This window comes from Mesocricetus auratus, unplaced genomic scaffold, assembly GCF_017639785.1.
Source record: "Mesocricetus auratus isolate SY011 unplaced genomic scaffold, BCM_Maur_2.0 Super-Scaffold_100018, whole genome shotgun sequence".
Classification (NCBI taxonomy): Eukaryota; Metazoa; Chordata; class Mammalia; order Rodentia; family Cricetidae; genus Mesocricetus; species Mesocricetus auratus.
In genome coordinates, this window is record NW_024429199.1 from 31,757,582 (window position 1) to 31,778,587 (window position 21,006).

General features: G+C 41.7%; 1 protein-coding gene across 4 annotated transcripts in view; it reads left to right on the forward strand.

Annotated features, from left to right (window-relative positions):
* Aig1 (androgen induced 1) overlaps window positions 1–21,006 on the forward strand; it is a 210,240-nt gene that overhangs the window by 170,229 nt on the left and 19,005 nt on the right. For all 4 annotated transcript variants that reach the window (XM_021224438.2, XM_021224436.2, XM_040728416.1 and 1 more), the window contains one exon: window positions 724–839. In XM_021224438.2, coding sequence (XP_021080097.1) covers window positions 724–839 — 116 coding nt within the window. The remainder of the gene's footprint in view (window positions 1–723; window positions 840–21,006) is intronic.

Genomic DNA, 21,006 nt, shown 5'->3' on the forward strand with positions numbered 1-21,006 from the left:
GGAAAAAAGAAATGCTATTTTTAGTTTATACACATACACACACACACACACACACACACACACACAGAGCTAGAGAGGCAGACATGTATAACTTACATTTCTAAGTATTCTTGAACTGTGGTAAGCCCAAACCAAACCTGTATTCAGTGTGATCTTAACTATGTAGGGAGTGTGCATAGAAAAGAAACACTAGCACGCACACTGTGACTGCTGGTGTTCATCATCACCTTGACAAGATCTAGTCACCTGACGGTGGGCTCTGTGCATGCCTAAGGGAGGTGGGGGCATCTTGATTACATCGTTTGATATGAGAAGACCCATCTCAATGATGAGCAGAACCATTCCCTAGGCAGGGGCCCTGAACTGTGTAAACGGAGATTGAGTGGAGCATGAAAATGTACTTTACTATCTGTCTCTTGGTTTCTTTCTCTCTATCTTTTCTTCAGTCCCCCTTATGTTTTTCTTTATGTCCCTTTATGTTATAAACATTTCCCATTGTGAATATAAAATAAAATAAAACTTCAGATCTTTAGATACAGACAAAAAGTACTAATGGAGCAGTTGCAGCGATGCGTGTTTTTATATCTGTGCTCTCATGGGAGAGCTATTCATGGCTGTCTGTTGTGGGTCTTCCCAGGAATTTACACCACTCGTTCTCCTGTTGGAGAGAAATTACTGTAAAGAGGCAATGATAAGAATCTAGTCTTCCCTGCTCTTTTCCAGCACACAACGGTTTTACCCTTTATATTAATCGAGATGAGGACATCCCACCATCAGTATCCCAGCAGGAGCAGCGGACTCGCCGCCATATGCACCTTCTCTGTGGCCTATATATTATGGTAAGGACCTTGCCTGCTGGGCGTTCGTACTGTATTAGATTCTGCACTGCTAACTGTGGGCACATATTGCATTATGGATATAATCACTAACAGATTCACACCGCATGCCTCATTTGGTCCAAGACCTGGGCTTTGTCTTGTTTCACCAGATGCTTATATTTTTAGAAATATATGCCAAACTTCACACAGCAGGAATTTGTTGAACAATCCCATGTAAGCAGTGCGCCTTCCAAGGCTACGTTTTCAACTTGTTTTCAAACTAAATGTTTTTCTTGGACACTAATTTTATAGTTTAAAGATTTTTTTCTTTTGCTGTGGATTTTGTTTTTGTTGTTGCTTTTGTTGGGGGAGTAGGGGTTGCAACAAACATGAACGAAAGCAAATGAACCAACCAACATAAGTGAAATGTACATTTTATGGACCTACCTCAAACCTGTTCAGAAATGATCTATTATAAGTAGAATGCATTTAGCTTACTTGTTTTTGGATATTGGGGTAAATAAACCACATGAGATCTCCTTGTGATCTGATGGGCATACTGAAGTCCCAAACACATGGTGCCAAATTTATCTGGTAAGAATTTTTGTTTCATTTTAACTTCAGTTTTTATCATGCTTCAACACTTTGATAGACTCATTTATTTAACACCAAGAATTTTTAATTTTCTCTTTATAATCCCAAGTCCTCTTTGATATGTTAACCCAGAAAGAGGGGCTTTCTCCTGTGGGTATCTCTTACTCCTGAGATTCTCTTGTTCTGGATTCTGGGGTCACCACCCCCTCTTTTCAGCCTGGAGCCCTGGATAACATTCTTCCAAATACGTCACAATTGTTTTTAACCCTCAAAACCTCAGCTCTCTCAGAGGACCAGTCTCCATGGAGCATGCATTTTTCTCCAGCCAGTCTAGAACTCTTGAAGAGAATAGTCAGGATAAGACTTCACACACTCCATATGCACAATAACATAATATCCTAGACCTGAGAAGAAAGAACATTAACCACCAGGAAAAAAAAACAATATGTGTCAGGATATAAATGATATTCAGAGTGCAGACCTCAGAATACACAGGCAATAGAGGTCACCACTTCTGCCTTTGGTCAGAGGACCAACTAGTAAAAGACTATTCGTGAGGACTTGGGAAGTTGATTTTCCTATTCACTTACTTTATAGTTGGCTTTTTAAAATTTGTTTGCTTGTGTATTTTTTTTACTTCCTGCCCAGAATCTTTCTCTGATAGAAAAAGTCCAAGAGATCTATCTCACTGATGATATAGAAATAATGTTGTATCTTAGAAATACTTTATGGATATGAAATTGACATTCAAAGACTGTTAGCTTTCAGAAGAATCAAATATGGAAATTGCGCAGTCATTCAGGGATGCTATCTGGAACTGCCTTTGGCCTTAAGAGTCAGCTCTCTTCCCCAACACTAATTCCACAAGCTCATCACTGCAGTGCATTGGCTTACATGCAGGATAGGGAAGCTCTCTCTGGGAGCTATGGTGGATTTCTGAGAATTTATTCATGTGTTGTGGAATGATCTTGCAGAGCCTGGAGGTTTCACGAACTATGTTCTTTCTGATGGCTTTTCTTCCGCTGTGTATACAATCAGCCCATGTTCCAAAAAGACGCATGGGAAATACCACACAGGCCTCATTATAGACCCCCAAGATCCCTCATTAAAATGAAGCATTACTCATGTTCTCTGTGCCAAGTGAGGCTTGCCAGCCCCATGTACTCCCTCAGCAAACCAGTACTTGTTTAGACATGTACTTGCATTAACCAGCAAATTCCCTCAGATTTGTTCTGAGAGAACTTTCAAAGTAGACTTTTTTTCCTTTGGTGTTCTGCCCTACGCATTTATATAGCTCTGCCAAAAGCTAAACAATGCCCCTCGAGTCATGTAACATTGTATAAATCCAAGGGTTTAATTGTTGTCAAAAAGGTACTGGCTTTTTCTCCCTTCCAGGCTGTCCTGGAGCCCAGCATACCAGTGACACAACAGTGAAAGATTCAGGAAATGAAATCTTATGATAGCATACCAGTGTTGTAACCCAACATTCCAGAACCTCACCCTCACGCCAAGATGGGGGAAACCATTCCTCTTATCATGTTCTAATTATAAAATAAATGTGTCTTCTTTACAATGCTGAGTACGGCAAGTTGACTATACTTTAGGGCTGCTGGCCAGGCTGTCTGGCTACTCTTGTTGGACTCTGACTCTCCAATTTCCTATGTCTGCTTTTCCATCTTGTGCTGTTCTCCCCCTAGGTTTAGATAGGATTGGTGAGAAAGTGAGCAAGAGACACCTTCACTGACTGCAACAACTGGGTTTGTATGTCTCCCAATCCCATGTGGGTCTTCTCCAAGTGTAGCCTCCCAAGGTCACTCCAGACTCCTCATAAGCACTTTGGCATGCCTGCTGAGTTTTCCTCTCAGCTGATCAAGTGTTGAAGACACACATATCCTCCTGTCCATTGCTGGGGAGCTCTCAACACCTTTCTTATCCACCCCCCCACCTGTCATCACCTCCTATACATGTCTCTGTACCGTTTTGCAAGATGCCGAGCATGCAGTGCGGGGGAGGGGGGGAGCTTGGTCTCCAGCAGAGCCATGGAGACAGACACCATGTATGTGTTTGTTCAAATATTCTTTCAATTCCTTCAAATAACTCTACAACATAGGCATTTCTTACCCGTTTCACAGAGCAGGAATGAAAGCTCATGGAGCTTGCCTAAGACAAACTAAGAGCCTATTGTCCAAACAATAGTGCAAGCCCAGGTACATGGTTTAGAGTCCACACAATTAACTAGGCACTCTGCTGTCGCCTCCTGTGGGAAGAGTAGTCCCATGGATGGCCTATTATGTGAGTTTTTGCTTTTTTTGTGTGTTTTGAAGAAAACATCAAATGCAGCCAAGTCTAGGAATTAAACCCCTTTACTGAGTTAGGACCCCACTCCCCTGCTTCACCTTTTTGGACCCCAGCTTCCTTGGATTAAAATTATGGAAGAGGATGGTAGGGAGGACCCCACACTTTAATGGATCCTTGAGAACAAGGCCACCATCACAGTAAAAACTTTGCTGCAGTCTGTTGTCAAAGGCCTCATGACAAACGACAGTAAAAGCTCCTAATGTTTCTTCCTTGAGGGTTTGAGAATCTGAGTTAGGGCATTAAGCTCTCTCCCACTCTGTGATTCACGATTCACAATCCTCGTTCACACAGTCTTCATTTTAGAAATCCAAAACAACTCTGAGGGACACGAAAATATCATTTTTATTGTCTCACAGCCCTGATGGTTTTAGACAGATTCCATATTCCAAATCTCATTATCCCAAATGTGTTCATTAAACAACTTCGCAACATAAAAAAAGTAAAATCAGAATACAGCATGATTTCCCTCTTATGATCCAATCCCACACAGCTCCAGATCTGAATTCTAGCCCCACCAAACTCATCACAGCCACAGAATCCTGGATTGTGTCTTGTTCTCTTATTGGCACCTTTCTGTATTTTCCCAAGCTCGTGCTGAAAACACATTCCTCTTTATATGCATCGTCTTGAAACACACAGAAGATTTTTTGACAAAAAAAAATTAAAATGTACTCTAAAACATAGTATTCTTAGACACGAGGAAAAATTAGAAAGAAAATCGAATTTCAGATCACATGAAGGCCCCATTCAATAGGATGTTTCCTCACCAATCGAACAAATATGGTCAACATGGAGTTGTTCTTTGAGACCAGAAGACTGCATTTTTCTCTGCTCAACCTCAACAGTTTCTCCCATCAAAACAGCCTTCCATGTTGACTTTTATTTATTTCATAGTACTTGAGTTTTGGGGTTTTTTTTCTGATTTTCTGGTATTGCAGAACTGGGCCCAAGCTCAAAGAGTCAGGTTATAAGTGCCTCAAATCCTGGAGCGAGATTCCTCTCCTGGGGCTTGTGAAGGGGTAGGAGCAGGAATAGCCAAGGACTCTGCTTCCATCCCCATCACCAAATAGCCCCCTCTTCACCGTGACTCTCAGCATCTCCCCAACTCTCTTCTCCCAGCCTAACCGGGAAAGTGGTCATTGCTAACTGAGTTTGAGTTCTGGGGAGCTTCTGAGAAGGAAGAACTTCCACATACTCACTGAAGACAAGCATGAGAGAATACTTGGGAAATGGTGGGGCTGAGGCTGGAATTGATCTAGGAGCCTTCCTAGGTTGTCACACCAGAGCCAGGAAGGACACAGCAGGGGAGGGAAGGGGAAGCCATGAGAGCCTGCACCAGCCTGGAGGGACATAGTAAGTGAGTGGAGGTGGGTGTAGCCTTGAGACAGCCTTTGCTTTTCCATTTGAATACAAGAGATGGGTACATTTCATGGGAATCTGGCTCACAAAGGAAAGTTTGGCACTGAGGTGTCTCAGTGGCCCAATGACAAGGGAAGTCTCGAGGCAAGACATTCCCCAAGAACAAGCAAGAGTGTGTGTGTGTGTGTGTGTGTGTGTGTGTGTGTGTGTGCTGTTGCAGTCAGAGGCCAAGGGAACCAGCCATGTCTCCCTGTGCTCCTCAATGCCCTTGTCAAGAAAAAAGATGGAGATAGTTAGTCAGGATTTCCATGAGACTAGAGAAATGGCAGGCTGGGGAGATGACTCGGTGGGTAAAGAAGGGGCACTTGCTTTGTATTTATGAGCACTTGAGTTCTCAGCAAACAAGTGAAAAGCTAGGCAGGCCTCAAACCGCAGCACTGACAGGCAGAGACAGGCAGACCATGAGAAGTTGTGGCTAGTCAGCCTGTCCAAAAGGACGAGCTTGCAGTTTAACAAGTGACCTTGTCTCAAGGTAGTAAGAAGTAGAAACTGATAGAGGAAAGGAAGACACCTGACAAACTGCCATAGACTTCATGTGTACATGCAAGGATACATGCATCCCTCACACTTGTGTTCATGTATGCACCACACATGTACAACACACACACACCAGTCAGAGAAACTGGCATACATTGGCCACCATACCACTGCCGCTCCATGCAGAAGCCACTTTTGGTCCCTTTATTCTCCAAACATGCTGAATCACTGAGGCACCTGAGTGCTCTTCCTCATTACTCCATTCCTCAGTGGGTAGGTTTAGTCTACAGATGTTGTGGGTGCTCTGCTTGGGGAAAACTCCTTGTCCTCTGTTAGCCTCATTATTGCCTCCTATAAAATGGGAATAAGCTAAGCACCTTTCTCTCTGAATTGTGAAGACTAAAAAACACATATGGACTGGCAGGAAAGTTTTGCATTCTCTCTAGGCAACAACAACAAAAATAAAATCCTGCGTGTCAGCAGAGTCTCTTTCTCTCCATTTTGTGCTATGTGCTTCTCATGGGTCTTGATCCTCCTTCATGCTGATTGTGTCTTTGCAGCTTATTAGGAATGCGAAAAGCGTTTTTTCTGAAACGTTCCTATGGTTCATGTATTAAGTTATTTCCAGAGCTCAGTTTTCCCCTGAGAGTTGTGAATGTCATTGCTTTCCCATTATTCCAATCTGCTCGTTTTTCACAAGCACTTGCTTGAGAAAGCATTGTTTTCTTGTATTCTAATGAGAAGTCTCTGTGGACAAAGGGGCATCACAGCTGAGAATGGTTTGCTCTGGACCCCCAAGAGTGTCCACTGGGCACAGATCAGGTGAGTTTCCTAGCTCTCCCATCTACCCAAAACGCGTGGTGGAGTTCTTCAGAGCCCAGTGGCTCATTTATTCTCTCCAACTCAGCCTGTCTCTCCTGTGACTGCAATACCTCCATCCCAGACTGTAAGGTCGGGGACTCCAAAGCTTGTGCCACATCTACTCAGCAATTACAAAGCCACCTCAGGCTACACCTGATCTCCCCATCCCATCCATAAACTCGCACCCCCACCCCCACCTGGTAGTCATGCCAGAAGCATACGGTACATCCTGAAGTCATCTCTCTGGTGCGACAGGTCACATTCACCCAGCAGTGTGCACCCCAGCCATCTTCCGAATCCTCAAACTGCACTCTGCCTCCATGGTTAACACTATGATCTAAGCTCCATGGTTAACACTATGATCACTATCCTGTCTGGCCACAGATCATATCACTTAAAAAATACTGTGTGTAGATTTTCTTTGCTTCTATGGACTAAGTCCAATGTCCTTCCACAGTTTAGGCTTCTCTTCATTACCTGACCCTGCTGACTCCCGAGTCCTTTTCCTCTTCCCCTGTGACTTAGTCTTCCAGCCACCATTACCTCTCTGATTGTCATGCAGAGTAAGTTCCTCCCAGCCTTGAAGCTTTCCCTGTCTCCATGCCTCCGCCCGGCTCACTTCTTCCAGACTAGGAGTCCCACTCCTAACTCTGTAAGTCCCGCTCATGATTCAGGCCCCAGCCTTGTTTTCAGGGATCATTCTCTTGTGCCCCACATTTGATTCAGCATCTCCATAGGGCATTATTGGCACCTGTTATTAAAATCCCATCATGGTATTTAAAACTAGCTAGAGTTGTGGGGTTTTGATTTTTCTTTCAAATTGTTCTCAAAGTCCCCTCCCCTCATTGTCCAGAGTAAAAAAAAATTTAAGTCTTAAAGAAAATAGAGAGCCTCCTGGTCTACAGGTTCTAAGTGTTAATAATCTTTAGACTTGACAACAGTCAGAATGATGTAGAAAATATTCTTACATTAGCTTAATAAGAGAAATTATAATGGTATGTGAGTTATAAATGAAAGCAAAGTATGGAAATGAATATATCACATGTACATGTGTCATACCTGTCTTACACTTTGCTCCATAGTAACCACACGAAGTGTCTACGATGTCCCTGCTACCGATTTCTCTGAGATTGAATCTCAGCTTTATTGTCTCTTTGCCCACCTGCCTGATTCACTTAAATTGCCAACAGAAACTCGTAAACTTCGAGAAGAAACCCCGAAGGCCACACACCGCTGAAGGACGGCCCATGTAGGAGGTGACCCAGTTTCAACACTGGAAACATTTCAAGTAGAGGAGTTTACTTACTGACAGTCTCCTGGCTTCCCTGAGGTGCTCTGTCTTGAGCTTCTGAAACCATGAGAGCGCCCGAAGTCTCAGAGCACGTCCTCTCGTGGGCTGCACGTGAGGGTTTCCACGCGTGCCTTTTCAGTGTCTCCAGGCTTGCCTACAACCAGCAATCCCCCAGAGGGAGACAGGTGCCTTCTCCTGTAACACTAAGCAGTGTTGGAGACACAAAATAAAAACTAATTGAAAATAAAGTTACCAACTCAGAAGAATGGACAGTTGTGCCAGAGTTAAGATTCACTGGAATGTAAAGTGGAGATAAATGAAAATAATGAGCAAAACTTGTTCTCAAAACACTGTAAAAACTTGAGCTACCTACAGTTTAAAGAGGCTCTCCCCTAATAATTTTCAAAGGTAGAGAAGCAGCTAACTGTTTTGGACATCATTATCATATATTTGTTCTTCCATATTTGGAAATATCTAAATGTGTTGATACAGAACAAAGTTCATTAACTTGGTCAAACAAGTGTCTATGGAGTTCTTCCCATACACTAGACAGTGCATACGAAAGCAGTTTGTAGAAGCATTTGCTCTGCTCACAAAGATGGTGGTCTTTTGCAGGATACAGTAAAATTAAAAGCAAGGTTCCCTGACCTAGCTAGGGGTCATGTAAAGCTTGCCCACAGACATGACATATACAGTGTTCCATTGAGGATGAACAAGAATTAGTCTTTGAAAGGTCCAGAGAGAGGAAGGATATGTCCCTCTGGCAAAAGAAGGGAGGTCACCATTGGACAGCCAAAGATATGGGGTATAAGCAGAACCAAGAACTTTCGACTCTTAATCTGACTTCAGCCGTATAAATCCAACTTCAGTTCTTTCCGACAATGTTGTGTTCCTGTGTGTGTTCCTGTGTGTGTGTGTGTGTGTGTGTGTGTGTGTGTGTGTGTGTGTGTGTGTCTTTACAGGTGAATGTGCAAGAGGAGGCTAGGAGCTAACTCTGGGTTTCTTCTTCAACCAATCCCCAGCTCAGTTTTTGAGAGAGGGTCTCTCACTGAAGCTAGAGCTCCTGAATCCAGCTGGATTGACTGGCCAGGAAACTGCAGGGATCCAACTGTCTCAGCCTCCTCCCTAGCTGTGGGATTGCAGGTACTTCCCCTAGGTCCAGATGTTTTTATGCAAATGCTGGAGAGCAAATTCCCATGTTTTCTCAGCAAACATTTTACCAAAGTCATCTCCTCAGCTGTTTTTTATTTGATTTTTTTTCTTTTCAGTCTTATCACAACAGTCTTACTTGAGTGGGTTCTCTAGTGGTTGGTAGCTAGCTACCTGGTTGAGTGGGTGTTTTATCTCCTTCCTATGCCACCCATTTTTGGTGGTCACTCCCCAGCCTGTTCTGTGGGTCCCATTCTTCCAGCCCCTCCCCATTGCTCTGATTTCTTAGCAACTTTTCACAGCCTCCTATCTATGCATTTTCCACTGCTTGGCAAGAAAGTTTGTGTTTAAAATTCAGATTTTATCATGTTAGCCCCTCTCCTGAAAACTCTCCCAACAGTTTGTTTTTCCTAGTTTGAAGTTTTTGAGGACATTTCCATTTTGTTATCACTTTTATTTTTCTTTGCATGATGACGTATCCTTGGGCTATGAAATTTTCACATAAAAATGGAAAAAGCAAATGTGTAAGTCATTCCTAAAATCTGAGAATGACATACAAGAAAATCTTACATAAATTGAAACAATGCATAAATTTGCAGGTACAAATACAAACCATTTTGCAGGAGCAATAAGTGACTGAGCCCCATGACATCTGGTTGGAAAAACATTGGATAAGAAGTAAATGGAATCCTGTGGTTTAGATTAGCTGATTTCTAAACTCTGCTGGGAGATTGCAAGAAAAAGGTGACAATTCATTCATAAATTCTTGCCAGCCTCTTGAGAATCCAAGAATTGTCATGAGGACTCTGTTTGGATCTGCTCTTTCCCTAGAGGGGTTAGTAACTCATGAGAAGCTGTCACTGAGCCAGAGAGTTGTCACTTCAGATGAAGTCCCTTTCAGAAACACATAACCCTTGGCTTCCCTTTGCTACCCAGCAAATACATGAAGTTTTAACCAAAAATCCATTTAAAAGTTTAGAAAAGTATTGGGTTGACAAGAGGCTTACAATATCTGGCATAAAAATTGATGACCTGGCAGTCACGTGGCAGCTCTTGTTACCCGAATAAGACCACCAAAAAGATTAAGAACAAGAAGATAAAATTCTAGTATGGATGGGGAAGGAACTATGCATACCCCACCCCTATTTGAGGAGCTAATGGCAGTTTATGGCTGCTGAGTGAGAGTCGCTATTCTTTGTGGAAAGAGATCAGCCATTGGTAAGTTGCCTGTGCCCTAATGGGTGGGTCTCATCCTTCCTAATTCTACAACCCTTTAATACAGTTCCTCATGCTAATTTTGTTACTGATACGAAATGTAATGTAAACATCTGACATGCAGGCTATCTGATATGTGACCCCTGTGAAAGGGTTATTTGACCTCCAAAGGATTTGTGAATCACAATTGAGAACCAATGCCCTAGTGGGTGAGCAGCACTAAATGGACTTAGGGATTTTTTTTTTCTTTTATGATGAAACTGAGAAAGAGACACAAGGTAAGTTAGGGGAGCTAGAAGGAACTGGACAGAGGAAATGTGGAAATGAATACAACCAAGATACATTGTATGCAAGTATAAATCTTTCAGAAATAAATTCATACATAATTAGTTTGATTTAAACATAATTAATATAATTTCATTGGATTTCTTTCTTTTTTTTTTGGTTTTTTGAGACAGCATTTCTTTGTATTGCTTTGGAGATTGTCCTGGAACTCGCTCTGTAGACCAGGCTGTCCTTGAACTCACAGAGATCCGCCTGCCTCTGCCTCCCGAGTGCTGAGATTAAAGGCGTGAGCCACCAACGCCCAGCAATTTCATTGGATTTTTAAAGACAAGTGTGCAGGATCTCACATTTGTGTCTATACACGACTACTTGTGCTCTTGTGCACATGCACACAGACATACACACTAAATGAGTACATGTAACAAATACCTTAATAAGAAGAATTTTAGGAAATAAAAAGAAATCTTTAAATTGAGTCCACTGTGAAATCATGCTATTTGCCTTTCGGGTATCTTTATAGAAAACCATATTCCAGGTAGATGAATTTAACATAGATGTTAACCTATCCCATCCTGGAACAAACTTTAAAGAAAAGAAAAAAAAGAAAATTCCTTTCTAGTGTATTGTTCCTTCTTTATTTGTATGACAGGGGCAAATGTCCAAGTAGGTTCAGGTTTTTCTTTTTCTTATTTTTGAAAATTCCTAGGTTTCAAAAGCTATACCTTGGCTGGGTTAAAGGACCTCCATCGCATCACTTTTAGTATCTACTCATCTCCAGTCTTGATGTGGAGACATCTGGAAAATTGCTCTGTCCTACTTTTCTATTGCTGTGTAGAGTCACAATGGTCAAGGCAACCTATAAAAGGAAACATCTAATTGGGGGCTTGCTTACAGATTCAGAGGATGAGTCTATGACCATTGTGGTGGGAGCATGGCACCAGGCAGGCAGGCATGGTGTTGCAGCAGTATCTGAGAGATCATATCTGCTCCACAGGCAGCAGTCAGGGAGTTGGGGACAGAAGGACAAGGGAGAGAGAGAGAGGAGATGGGCCTGACATGGGCTTTTGAAACCTCAAGGCCCACCCGGAGTCAAACACCTTCTCCAACACAGCCACACCTCTTAACCCTTCCCAAACGGTCACCAACTGGGGACCAAGCATTGAAATATTCGAGTCTATGAAGGTCCATCTTATTTGACTCACTACACACCCACTATTATTCAGGACACATTTAAAAATTCAGTCTTTCTCTACATTAAATAATAGTTTCAGCTGAGTTAAATCCATCTTGTAGGATTTACCTTTAGTCTTAAAATTATTTCCAATTTCAGATCAAGGTTTCCTCATTGTAGGAAATTTTTTGCCACACCAAGTATTGAACTTTCTTTCTTCCATTCTCATTCAGCTCAGGACTCCAGCCCAAAAGATGGTGCAATCCACACAGGATCTTAGGTTCAATCAGATGGAGGTATAGGAATGAAGCCACAGGAGCTTCTAGAGAACGTCTCACTGCTAAAATACAAGCATGGAGTCCAGGGAGGCTCCATATAACCTAGCCTCTGCCACTTCATCTCTTGCCCCAAGCTTAAGGACCTGTTTTTGTCCTTCAGCCACAGTTAATTTCATTCCATCCCTCAGGCACACTGACTGTTGATCTGGGCTAAGAGAAACCCAGATAGTTCTCAAAGCATTCCTCCCAGTTTTCTGTGAGGATGAAGTTGGAAGAAGCTGGCATGTGAATCTACAGACTAGATAAAGATCCATGAGGTGGCCATCACCCGGTCCCCAGAAAGCTGGGAAAAATGGTGGGAGAAGGGCAGCCTTCAGTCTCCGATTGGGTGGGTACATCTGTCTCCTATGCAGCCCTCAGAGTTTCTGGTTCTGTAGTCTGTGGACTGTGAAGCTATGATTCCTAGGGTTTGGGCTTGGGTGGAACTTTACCACTAGCTTCTCTGGACTTTCTGTTTCCAGACAGTGAACAGTGGGATTTCTCAGATGCTTAACCTGTGAGCCAGTTCCTCCCAAATAAACCTCTTTCTGTGGCTCTGGTGAACTGTCTAATATACATGCCACACTCTTCCTTCCCTTCAGACATCACATGTTTTCCACATTTTTCTTCTCAGCTGTCACTCTGCTTCCAATGCCATCCCCTGACCTGCTTAGCTGGCACCCATAACAACACTTCCTCCAAGAAAGTGCCTGATTCCCCCACTGTGTTGGGTTGGTGCTTCCTCCTCCCAGTCACTTATTGGAATTGTCCCTTAAGTGTCTTCCAAACATCTGAATGTAAGGACTATGCCTTCTGTTTGTGGCTGTAGCCTGACCTTCAAGCACAGCAGTTCTCAATCTTCTTAATGCTGTGACCCTTTAATACCTCATGTTGTGCTGACGCCCAACCATAAAATTATTTTGTTGCCATTTCATCACTGTAATTTTGCTACTGTTGTGAGTTGTAACGCAAATATCTGATATGAGACCCCAAAGCAGCCGCGACCCACAGGTTGAAAACCACCGTTCTAGCAAACTATGTTGCTTAGAGCCTTTGTTAGGGGAATGAATGAATGAATGAATGAATGAATGAGGAGACAACATAAACAAGGCTAGGGCTTAATGACAGTCAATCATGAGACTTGCTACAATCCAGCTGTGGATTTCTTTTTGCTATGAAATAACCTAAATGTGAGCATGAAGGTATCTAAAACGTTAGACTCTGGATTTTCGTCTGTTTTATTTGGGGGGAGTGGTGTTGTTTCTCGCCATCATCTGTTTGCAACAACTATCAGCATATAATGAAACTTGTTTTCTCTATAATTATTTCTACCTTGCTGTCATTGTTTTAGAGAGAATTCATTTGCATACCGCCAATCCTCCTTTAACACGCACGATCCCTGTGTGAGGATGTAACTGTATCACTACTCTAACCCCCAGACATTTGTTCCACCCCCAGAAGAATCTTTTTCTCCTTTAGGCTGCAATCCCTTATTATCTACCCACCCCCCAACCTCTGGCAATGACTAATCTGTTTTCACTCTACATGCATTTGACTGTTCTGGACATTTCATACAGATGGAACTCATACAGTGTATGCCTTTTCATGACTGGCTTCTTTTATTTAGCATGTTGTCATTTGTATGAGCAACTCCCTTCTTTTTACAGCTGAATAATACTTCATTACAGACATACCACATTCTGAGTGTGTGTGTGTGTACATGTGTGTTCTGGTGCATATGTGTATTTGGATGCCGGTGGACATTTTGTGTGAGTGCATGTGCATATGTGCCTGAGTATGTTTGTATATGCGTGTGTGTGTGTGTGTGTCTGTGTGTGTGTGTCTGTGTGTGTGTGTCTGTGTGTGTGTGTGTGTGTGTGTCTGTGTACCAGAGGTCAGCCTAGGCAATTGCTCCTCAGGCATCATCCACCTCACTTTTTAAAAATCTTTTTTAAATTATTGTATACATGCATGATATTCAGGGAAAAGGGTACACCATGAAATTTCATGTGTCTGAGGTCAGAGGACAGCTTTATGTTATCTGTTCCCTCTGTCAACCTGGACATGTATCCCAGATATGAAACTTGGATCACCAGACGTGAATGGCAAACACTTTACCTGCTGAGCTGTGCTTACAGCTCAAAGAATGTAGTCCAATTTGGTGTCGAACTTATGATCTTCCCACCTCCACCACTTCAGGACATGGGTTTTCAACCTGTACTGCCTCAAAAAACTAAGATGGTCACAAGACCAGGAGCTGGCCAAGTGATCTAGGCCTGGAGGCCAACGAGCCCCAAGGGTCTTCCTGTGTCTACCTCCCAGGACCAGGGTTATAGGAACAGACTTTATTTTTTAAGTGTGAGTTCTGGGGGATTGAGTTCTTATGCTTAAGTAGTATACAGGCTGACTATAGTATTTAACTGTCACCCCAGCCCAAAATAGCATATTTCATTTATGCAGTTTTCAATTGTTGGACAACTCCCTTGTTAGATATTTTTAAATAGAGGTGGAACTTTGAAAGTATCAAACACACAAGTATGAGAGAGAGAGAGAGAGAGAGAGAGAGAGAGAGAGAGAGAGAGAGAGAGAGAGAGAGAGAGAGAGAGAAAGCTGATGGAGAACGGGAGTGGGTGATCTCATACATGGAAGTTCCTGGCTGAACTTTGAGAACACAGTGTAAGAGGAGCCTCCTCTCTGGAGCTCTCCGTTAAACTACTTGAAATTCCATGAACTCACCTCTGACGCATGTTATGTTCATCACTCCGCCTGAACTCCTTTTTCTGGGCCTTGCCATCATTCTTAATCTGCTTGGAGTCTCAGATCAGATATTGAGTACTCCAAGGAATCTCTGACGCTGTGATTCACCTGCGGTTCCCCTTTCAAAGACTCTCACAACATCCTCAGCGACACAGCTTTGATCTACCCACACACCTCGCTGCACCACAACTTGGCTGTAATCTTATGGGCAAGAGCTATGGCACTCCCCCCATTAGCCACATGGCCTGGGGGAATGCCTGGTGCCTGGAAGGAGCTTGCTAAGTCAAAGTAATTAATCGTGGAACAAAGGGATAGTGTATACTGTTAAAAACTTCGTTCCAGGCAGGATCACATCTGTAATCCAAGCACTTAGAGACTGAAGTGGGAATGTTATCATGTCAATGCCAGAGGAAGATCTTGCCTCAAAAGGGCAGGGGTGGGGGATGTGGGGTTGGGCAGCAGCAAATAGATCACTTGAATCCGGGGACGTTGATAAAACTAAGATGCAGGGCAGAGCAGACAAGTGGGTGCCTTTCCCACACACTGGCAGTTGCATTTCCTCAGAGACGATTTCTGTGTATTTTTTTTTAAATAAGTGAGAACTAGAGTAAGTAATGTTTGTCAAAACATATTTGTCTTTCTGGAGAGCGCTGAGAATGTGTCGTTAGAAATGATTAAATTATCAGCTCTCTCGACTTCCTTCTTTGTCCACACCAAGCATTCCGCTCTCAATGATAATTTCCATATCCAACTGGAAAGAGGGAAGAGGCTGTTCACAGAGCTACACACGGACAGAGAAATGCACAATAGGAGCCAGGCTTTCCAATCTAACCCGTTGCTAGAAATGGCCTCTGAGGGACTAGGATGATGGCTCCCGAGGGGCAGTGCTTGCCATGCAAGTGCAAGTTTGAATCCCCAGGAACCGCAGGAGGACAGATGTGGAAGTGTATGCATCTGTGATTTCAGCATCCCTGTGGGGTGCTGGGAGGTGGAGACATGAGGATCCCCCAAAATTTGTGGGCTACTTTCTTTGGCATACTCTTCAGCAAATAAGACACCCTGTCTCAAAAGATGGAAGGTGAGGATAGTCTCCCAGTGTATCCATACTCGAATTGCAGTGTACACACACACACATACACACACACACATGTGTACACCCACAATAATAAAAGAAACACTATCCTAACAGACATCAGATAGGATGAAAGTGCTTTTCACTATTTAATAGCAGTTTCCCGCTCCCATCACCTACTGGCTGACTCAGTTAATATTTTGACTATGCACACTTGCTTATTTTTTTTTTTTTGGTTTTTTTTCGAGACAGGGTTTCTCTGTGGCTTTGGAGGCTGTCCTGGAACTAGCTCTTGTAGACCAGGCTGGCCTCGAACTCACAGAGATCCGCCTGCCTCTGCCTCCCAAGTTCTGGGATTAAAGGCGTGCGCCACCAACGCTGGTACCAAATTATAGAAAGCGTAAGTTTTTTAATCATATGTTGAATTAGTAGAGATGTTGCCTAAACTGGAATAAATGAAATAGCCACACAGAGAAAATAAAATTCAGTTTATAACACTGTCCACTAAACCGTTGAGTAAAGTTTCCCTTGAAGGAGTTGGACTGTAGAAGTAACTGATTTACAGATAATTAAGTGAACTTGATCTGTTGAATAAAAGCAGGCAACGATTCTCTCTCTGTTTGCTTTCAATAGTTTATTCTTCAGTGTGTGGTTCCTTAAAGCAATGATGTCGTTTGTTTTCATGAGACAAATAGCGGGCAATTGTCTTGAATTGGCTCTCGCTTTGCAGTCCAAAGCATGTCTTAAGGCATGTTCCCCTGTGCTTTTCTAACAATGAGCTGAGACAAAAATAATGTTCCTTCAGATGGCCACATGCAAGGTATTCATTACCGTTAATCATCAGGGCTCTCGTGAAAAGGCTGTACAGCCAACATTGACCGCCCCTGTATTGTATGAAGTTTGCTAGCACCTGAGTAACAGGGAGCTCACCACAAAGGCCATTGGGTAGGTTTCCATGGTAGCGGCCTTCTTTTGTCATCACATTTCTCACAGATCGAATCTGAACACTCACCGTGCTACCGTTTAATGAAAAGAAAATGGAATATTGGGACCACCAGTAGTCAGGGCTGGACTCCAGGTGCTACACCAACATGAAGCAGGTTGTCTGTTCAGGTTTTCTTTTCAAGCAGTGATACGCTAAGGAGGACTGGTGTCCCTCTGATCTTCTTGCATGGTAATGGCCTCCAGTCATCTCATATTATTGCTATAGAAATAAGTAGATCTAAATGAGAAGTAAAACCATTTCCTCAAAGCTGCTTGTAATTTTAAGATAGTTAAAATTCAATGTAATGTTATGGAAGAAATGGTAACATCAGAGAATGAAAATGTTTAACTATTGTTGAGTTCAAGTATGTGTTCATTTTTCCCAGAGTTTCAACACCTGCATTTTCTCATGGTTCCTTATTACCTAAAATAAATGCATTGTGGTATCACCTCCTTTGATGATTTTATCAGTTAGCCGTATATGCAGATTGGTCGATAGAGCCTTCTTGTTCTTCAAGAAATGAACAGTGATGTCAAACAGTACTCAGTCATCCAGCCAAAGAGGACGTACCAGAGCTCAACATCATCCTGCTACTCACTCTTAGATGAATGGAGATACAGCTCTTGATCAGATTTCATTTAATTTTCCTTTCTGCCCCTCATAGTCTGGGAGATCTGAAAACATTTATGGACCAGTACACCTGTAGTTCTTCTGTTCGTGCTACTTAAATCATGAAATCCACCCAGGTCATTGGGATGGTTTTTGTATAGTTTTAATCTTCAATATAAATGGCTTAGATGGGTGCTACATTCATCAAGCTATATAAACACTTCTGTCATGTAGAAACTATATCTTTTTAATATTTTAAACAAGAAAACTTCAGGAGAATGGAGTATAGAAATTAAGATATTTAGCATAAGTGGTGTTAACTGAGGACCCAGGATTGAGATGTTAAAGTAAATCAGAAGCTAAAGAAATGTAGATTGACGTTTTCTGGAAGTTTCCATGCATCTTTAGGGCAGATGGTATGGGAATGTGGATTTTTTCAGTGCACAGAGAAATTGAAGGTCAACAGAACTAGAAATTCAGGAGGCCTGTTCACTAACAGACAGTAGCCAGGCAGTCAACCAATGAGAACATGAGACGGCAGGTGCAGAGGCAGAGCTCCCAGAGCCACACCTAAGGGAAAGCCAGTCTCATAGGCCTTGCCACCACCCTCGGGAACCTAACAGTGAGACTGGCCAGTCTCTTAGAAGAAAGAAACCTTGCATTTTCTGAAGCATGCAAACACCACTGTTTTCCTATTTAATGGTTTGCCAAAGCTTACTTCTTCTAATGGGTAGAAAATTAGAATTGTCCTGAGTATAGAGTGCAGGCATGAGGGGAACCATTGCCTTGCCGTCTTAGCTTATAATAAGGTAATCTACTTTTCCACCTGACCTGAGACTTTGAAGACCCAGTCAGGGCCTCTCAGACTGCAGATCTCAGCAACAGTCCCTTTTATGACCAGGTTAGCCATTTTGAAGCAGAAATCCCTGCTAGCCAATTGTTTTGGCCACAGAACATAAACAGCAGACCCACCCAATCAAAGTGGGTGGGTCCTAGGGCCCCAGTAGAAAGTTCTAGTAACTCCAGATTCTACTAACTGGGCTATCTAAAATTCCAAGTTAGATTGAAAGGACAGGCAATGTTTTGGGGTTTTTTTGTTTGTTTTGTTTTGTTTTTTACCTACAGTAGCCAGTAAAGGCTGGACATGATGACTGCATCTTCAAATACGCAGACATGAAATTGAGAATGCAAGGATAAGAAAGAGTTAAGGAAATGTCACACCACTCAAAAAAAACCAAAAAACAAAAACAAATGAAGAAGAAGAACTGATACAGGATAGGCAAACAAGTCTGAAGAAATAAATATTTCCAAAGAACTCAAAATAATTTCAAGAAGTAACGTAAAAGCTCAGAGTAAACAAACCAAATGATAATAAGGAAAGAAAATTAGAAAGCCAAAAACAAATAAAGATGTTTTTTAGATAGTAGCGCTAAAGAATATAATGACTGAAATGAAGATTTTAATAGAGCTTCAGAAGTAGAAAATAAACTAGGATAGTGTCACTTAATTACCCCCAGATCAGAGAAAGAAAAAGTAAAAAGAAAGAGTGGAGATCTGTTCAGAACAGAGGAGATTCCAGGAACTGAATTAATATATGCAATAGGGGAGGTTTTTTGGGGGGGCAGAGAAACAGTGGCTTAAAGCTCCCCCAAGCTGGGGAGAGAAATGGATTTCAAATTTTTGAACCTCATAAAGCTTATAGTTAGGGTGAACTTAAAGAGGTCTAAGCCAAGAATCCTTAGAAGTAAATTGTAAAATACCAAAGTCAAGGAGAAAAGTGTGCCAGCAAAAGAGGAAAATGTCACATCATTGCCTACAAGTTATTTCTTTATAAAATGAATAGATTTCTGAACAAATCTATTCTGTTCTGTTCAAACTACTACAAAGAAAGAAAACTCAGCCAGAAATACTATACCTAGAGAAACCATATTTCATAAATGAAAAAAAGTCTCCTATAGAGAAAGCAAAGAAGCACTGAGGAGTTCATGACCAGGGTCAAGCTTTACAAAAACAACAAAAGTAGTCACCAAATTGGAACAAATAAAGGCAAGTGGCATGAGGCATATGGAGGAGCAAATATCACTAGTCTAAAAGTTAAAACGCCAGGATCCATGATTAGATACACATACAGAAAACAAGGCTCTGGTATCAGCAACATAAATGTTGGTAGTAGAAGTACATGAATTTACATGTGATTAAAGGTGAGTTGCCATAGACTCCAGAGTTATAAGAATTTTGAATCAAGATTTTTGACAAGCATGAAAAGAAAGGGGCTTATCACAGAAACATCATTATTGAGAGATAAGAATAAAAAGCATGCCACTATTAAAAAACAGGAAGAAATCCTCAAGCCATTATGAGAGGCAGCAAAAGATACCAGAACAAGCAAATTACAAACAACAAAAAGATTAACAAAATGGTAAGAGTATTTTATCCATCACTAACTACTTTAAATATGAATTGGTTAAGCTCTTCAATCAAAAGATATATAGTGAGTCTAAATGGGTTTAAGAGGAAACAAGATGCAATTTGTGGATACAACTTATGTTGTGTACAATGAATTAACCTAGATTTAGGGACATGGGCTGAAATTGAAGAGCTACAAACAGACATGACATGCAAATGAATGTCAAAAAAAAGTAGCTGGGTGTGGAAATATGTACCTATAATCTCAACCCTTGGGACCAAGGCAGCAAGATTGTGAATTTGAAGCCAGTATGAGCTGAGACTTTATATATATATATATATATATATATATATATATATATGAATAAAAAAGAGAAGAATTAAAGATAGGAGGAGACAAATAGGAAAGGGAGGAATAAAGGGGAACAACACACACATACATACACACACACGCACACTCATGCACATATATATATGTATATATCAAATTAAACAGATGTTAAGTCAAAATCTGCTTTACAAGAGCCAGAGAATGCCATCATGTTATAAGAGGATCAACTTAATGGGAAGAATTAGAATATTATAAATAATGTGTGTCTAATATTTAAGTGTCTAAATGTGTTACACAAACTGTGTAGCTTAAAGGGAGAAATGGATAGCAATACTATCATTGTAAGTTACATCAATGCTTCAGTGTCAAAAGATAGATGTGCAGACAGAAAATGACTAATGTAGTAGACTTGAGCAGCACTGAAGATGTGTGGACCTCACAGAATGTCTGTTGGTATGGGATGGGACATTCTGTGAGGTCCACACATCTTCAGTTGTATTTCTTTTTATTTAACAATTTATTTCTTTTTCAAAGATTTAAACATATTTAACCCCTATCTCCTCCCATCCCCTCCCTTCCATCTCTTTACACCTATATTAGTTAGAGTGGCAATGTATTATTTGTGATTTATTAAAACTTGCCTGAGGATTCAGAAAGCAAAGTCAGCCACAAGCCATAGAAGCCAGGCACACTCCTTTAATACCAACAATCAGAAGCTAGGAGGAGGTGGTGGTACATACCTTATTTCTAAGACTCAGGATTAAGAGGTAGACAGATCTTGTGAGTACAAGGTCACCCAGATCTACACAAGATTGATCCAGTCCTAAAGAGAAACAGCTCACACAAAGATTATCTCAGCGCCTGGGATGATATACCTTTAATGCCAGCATT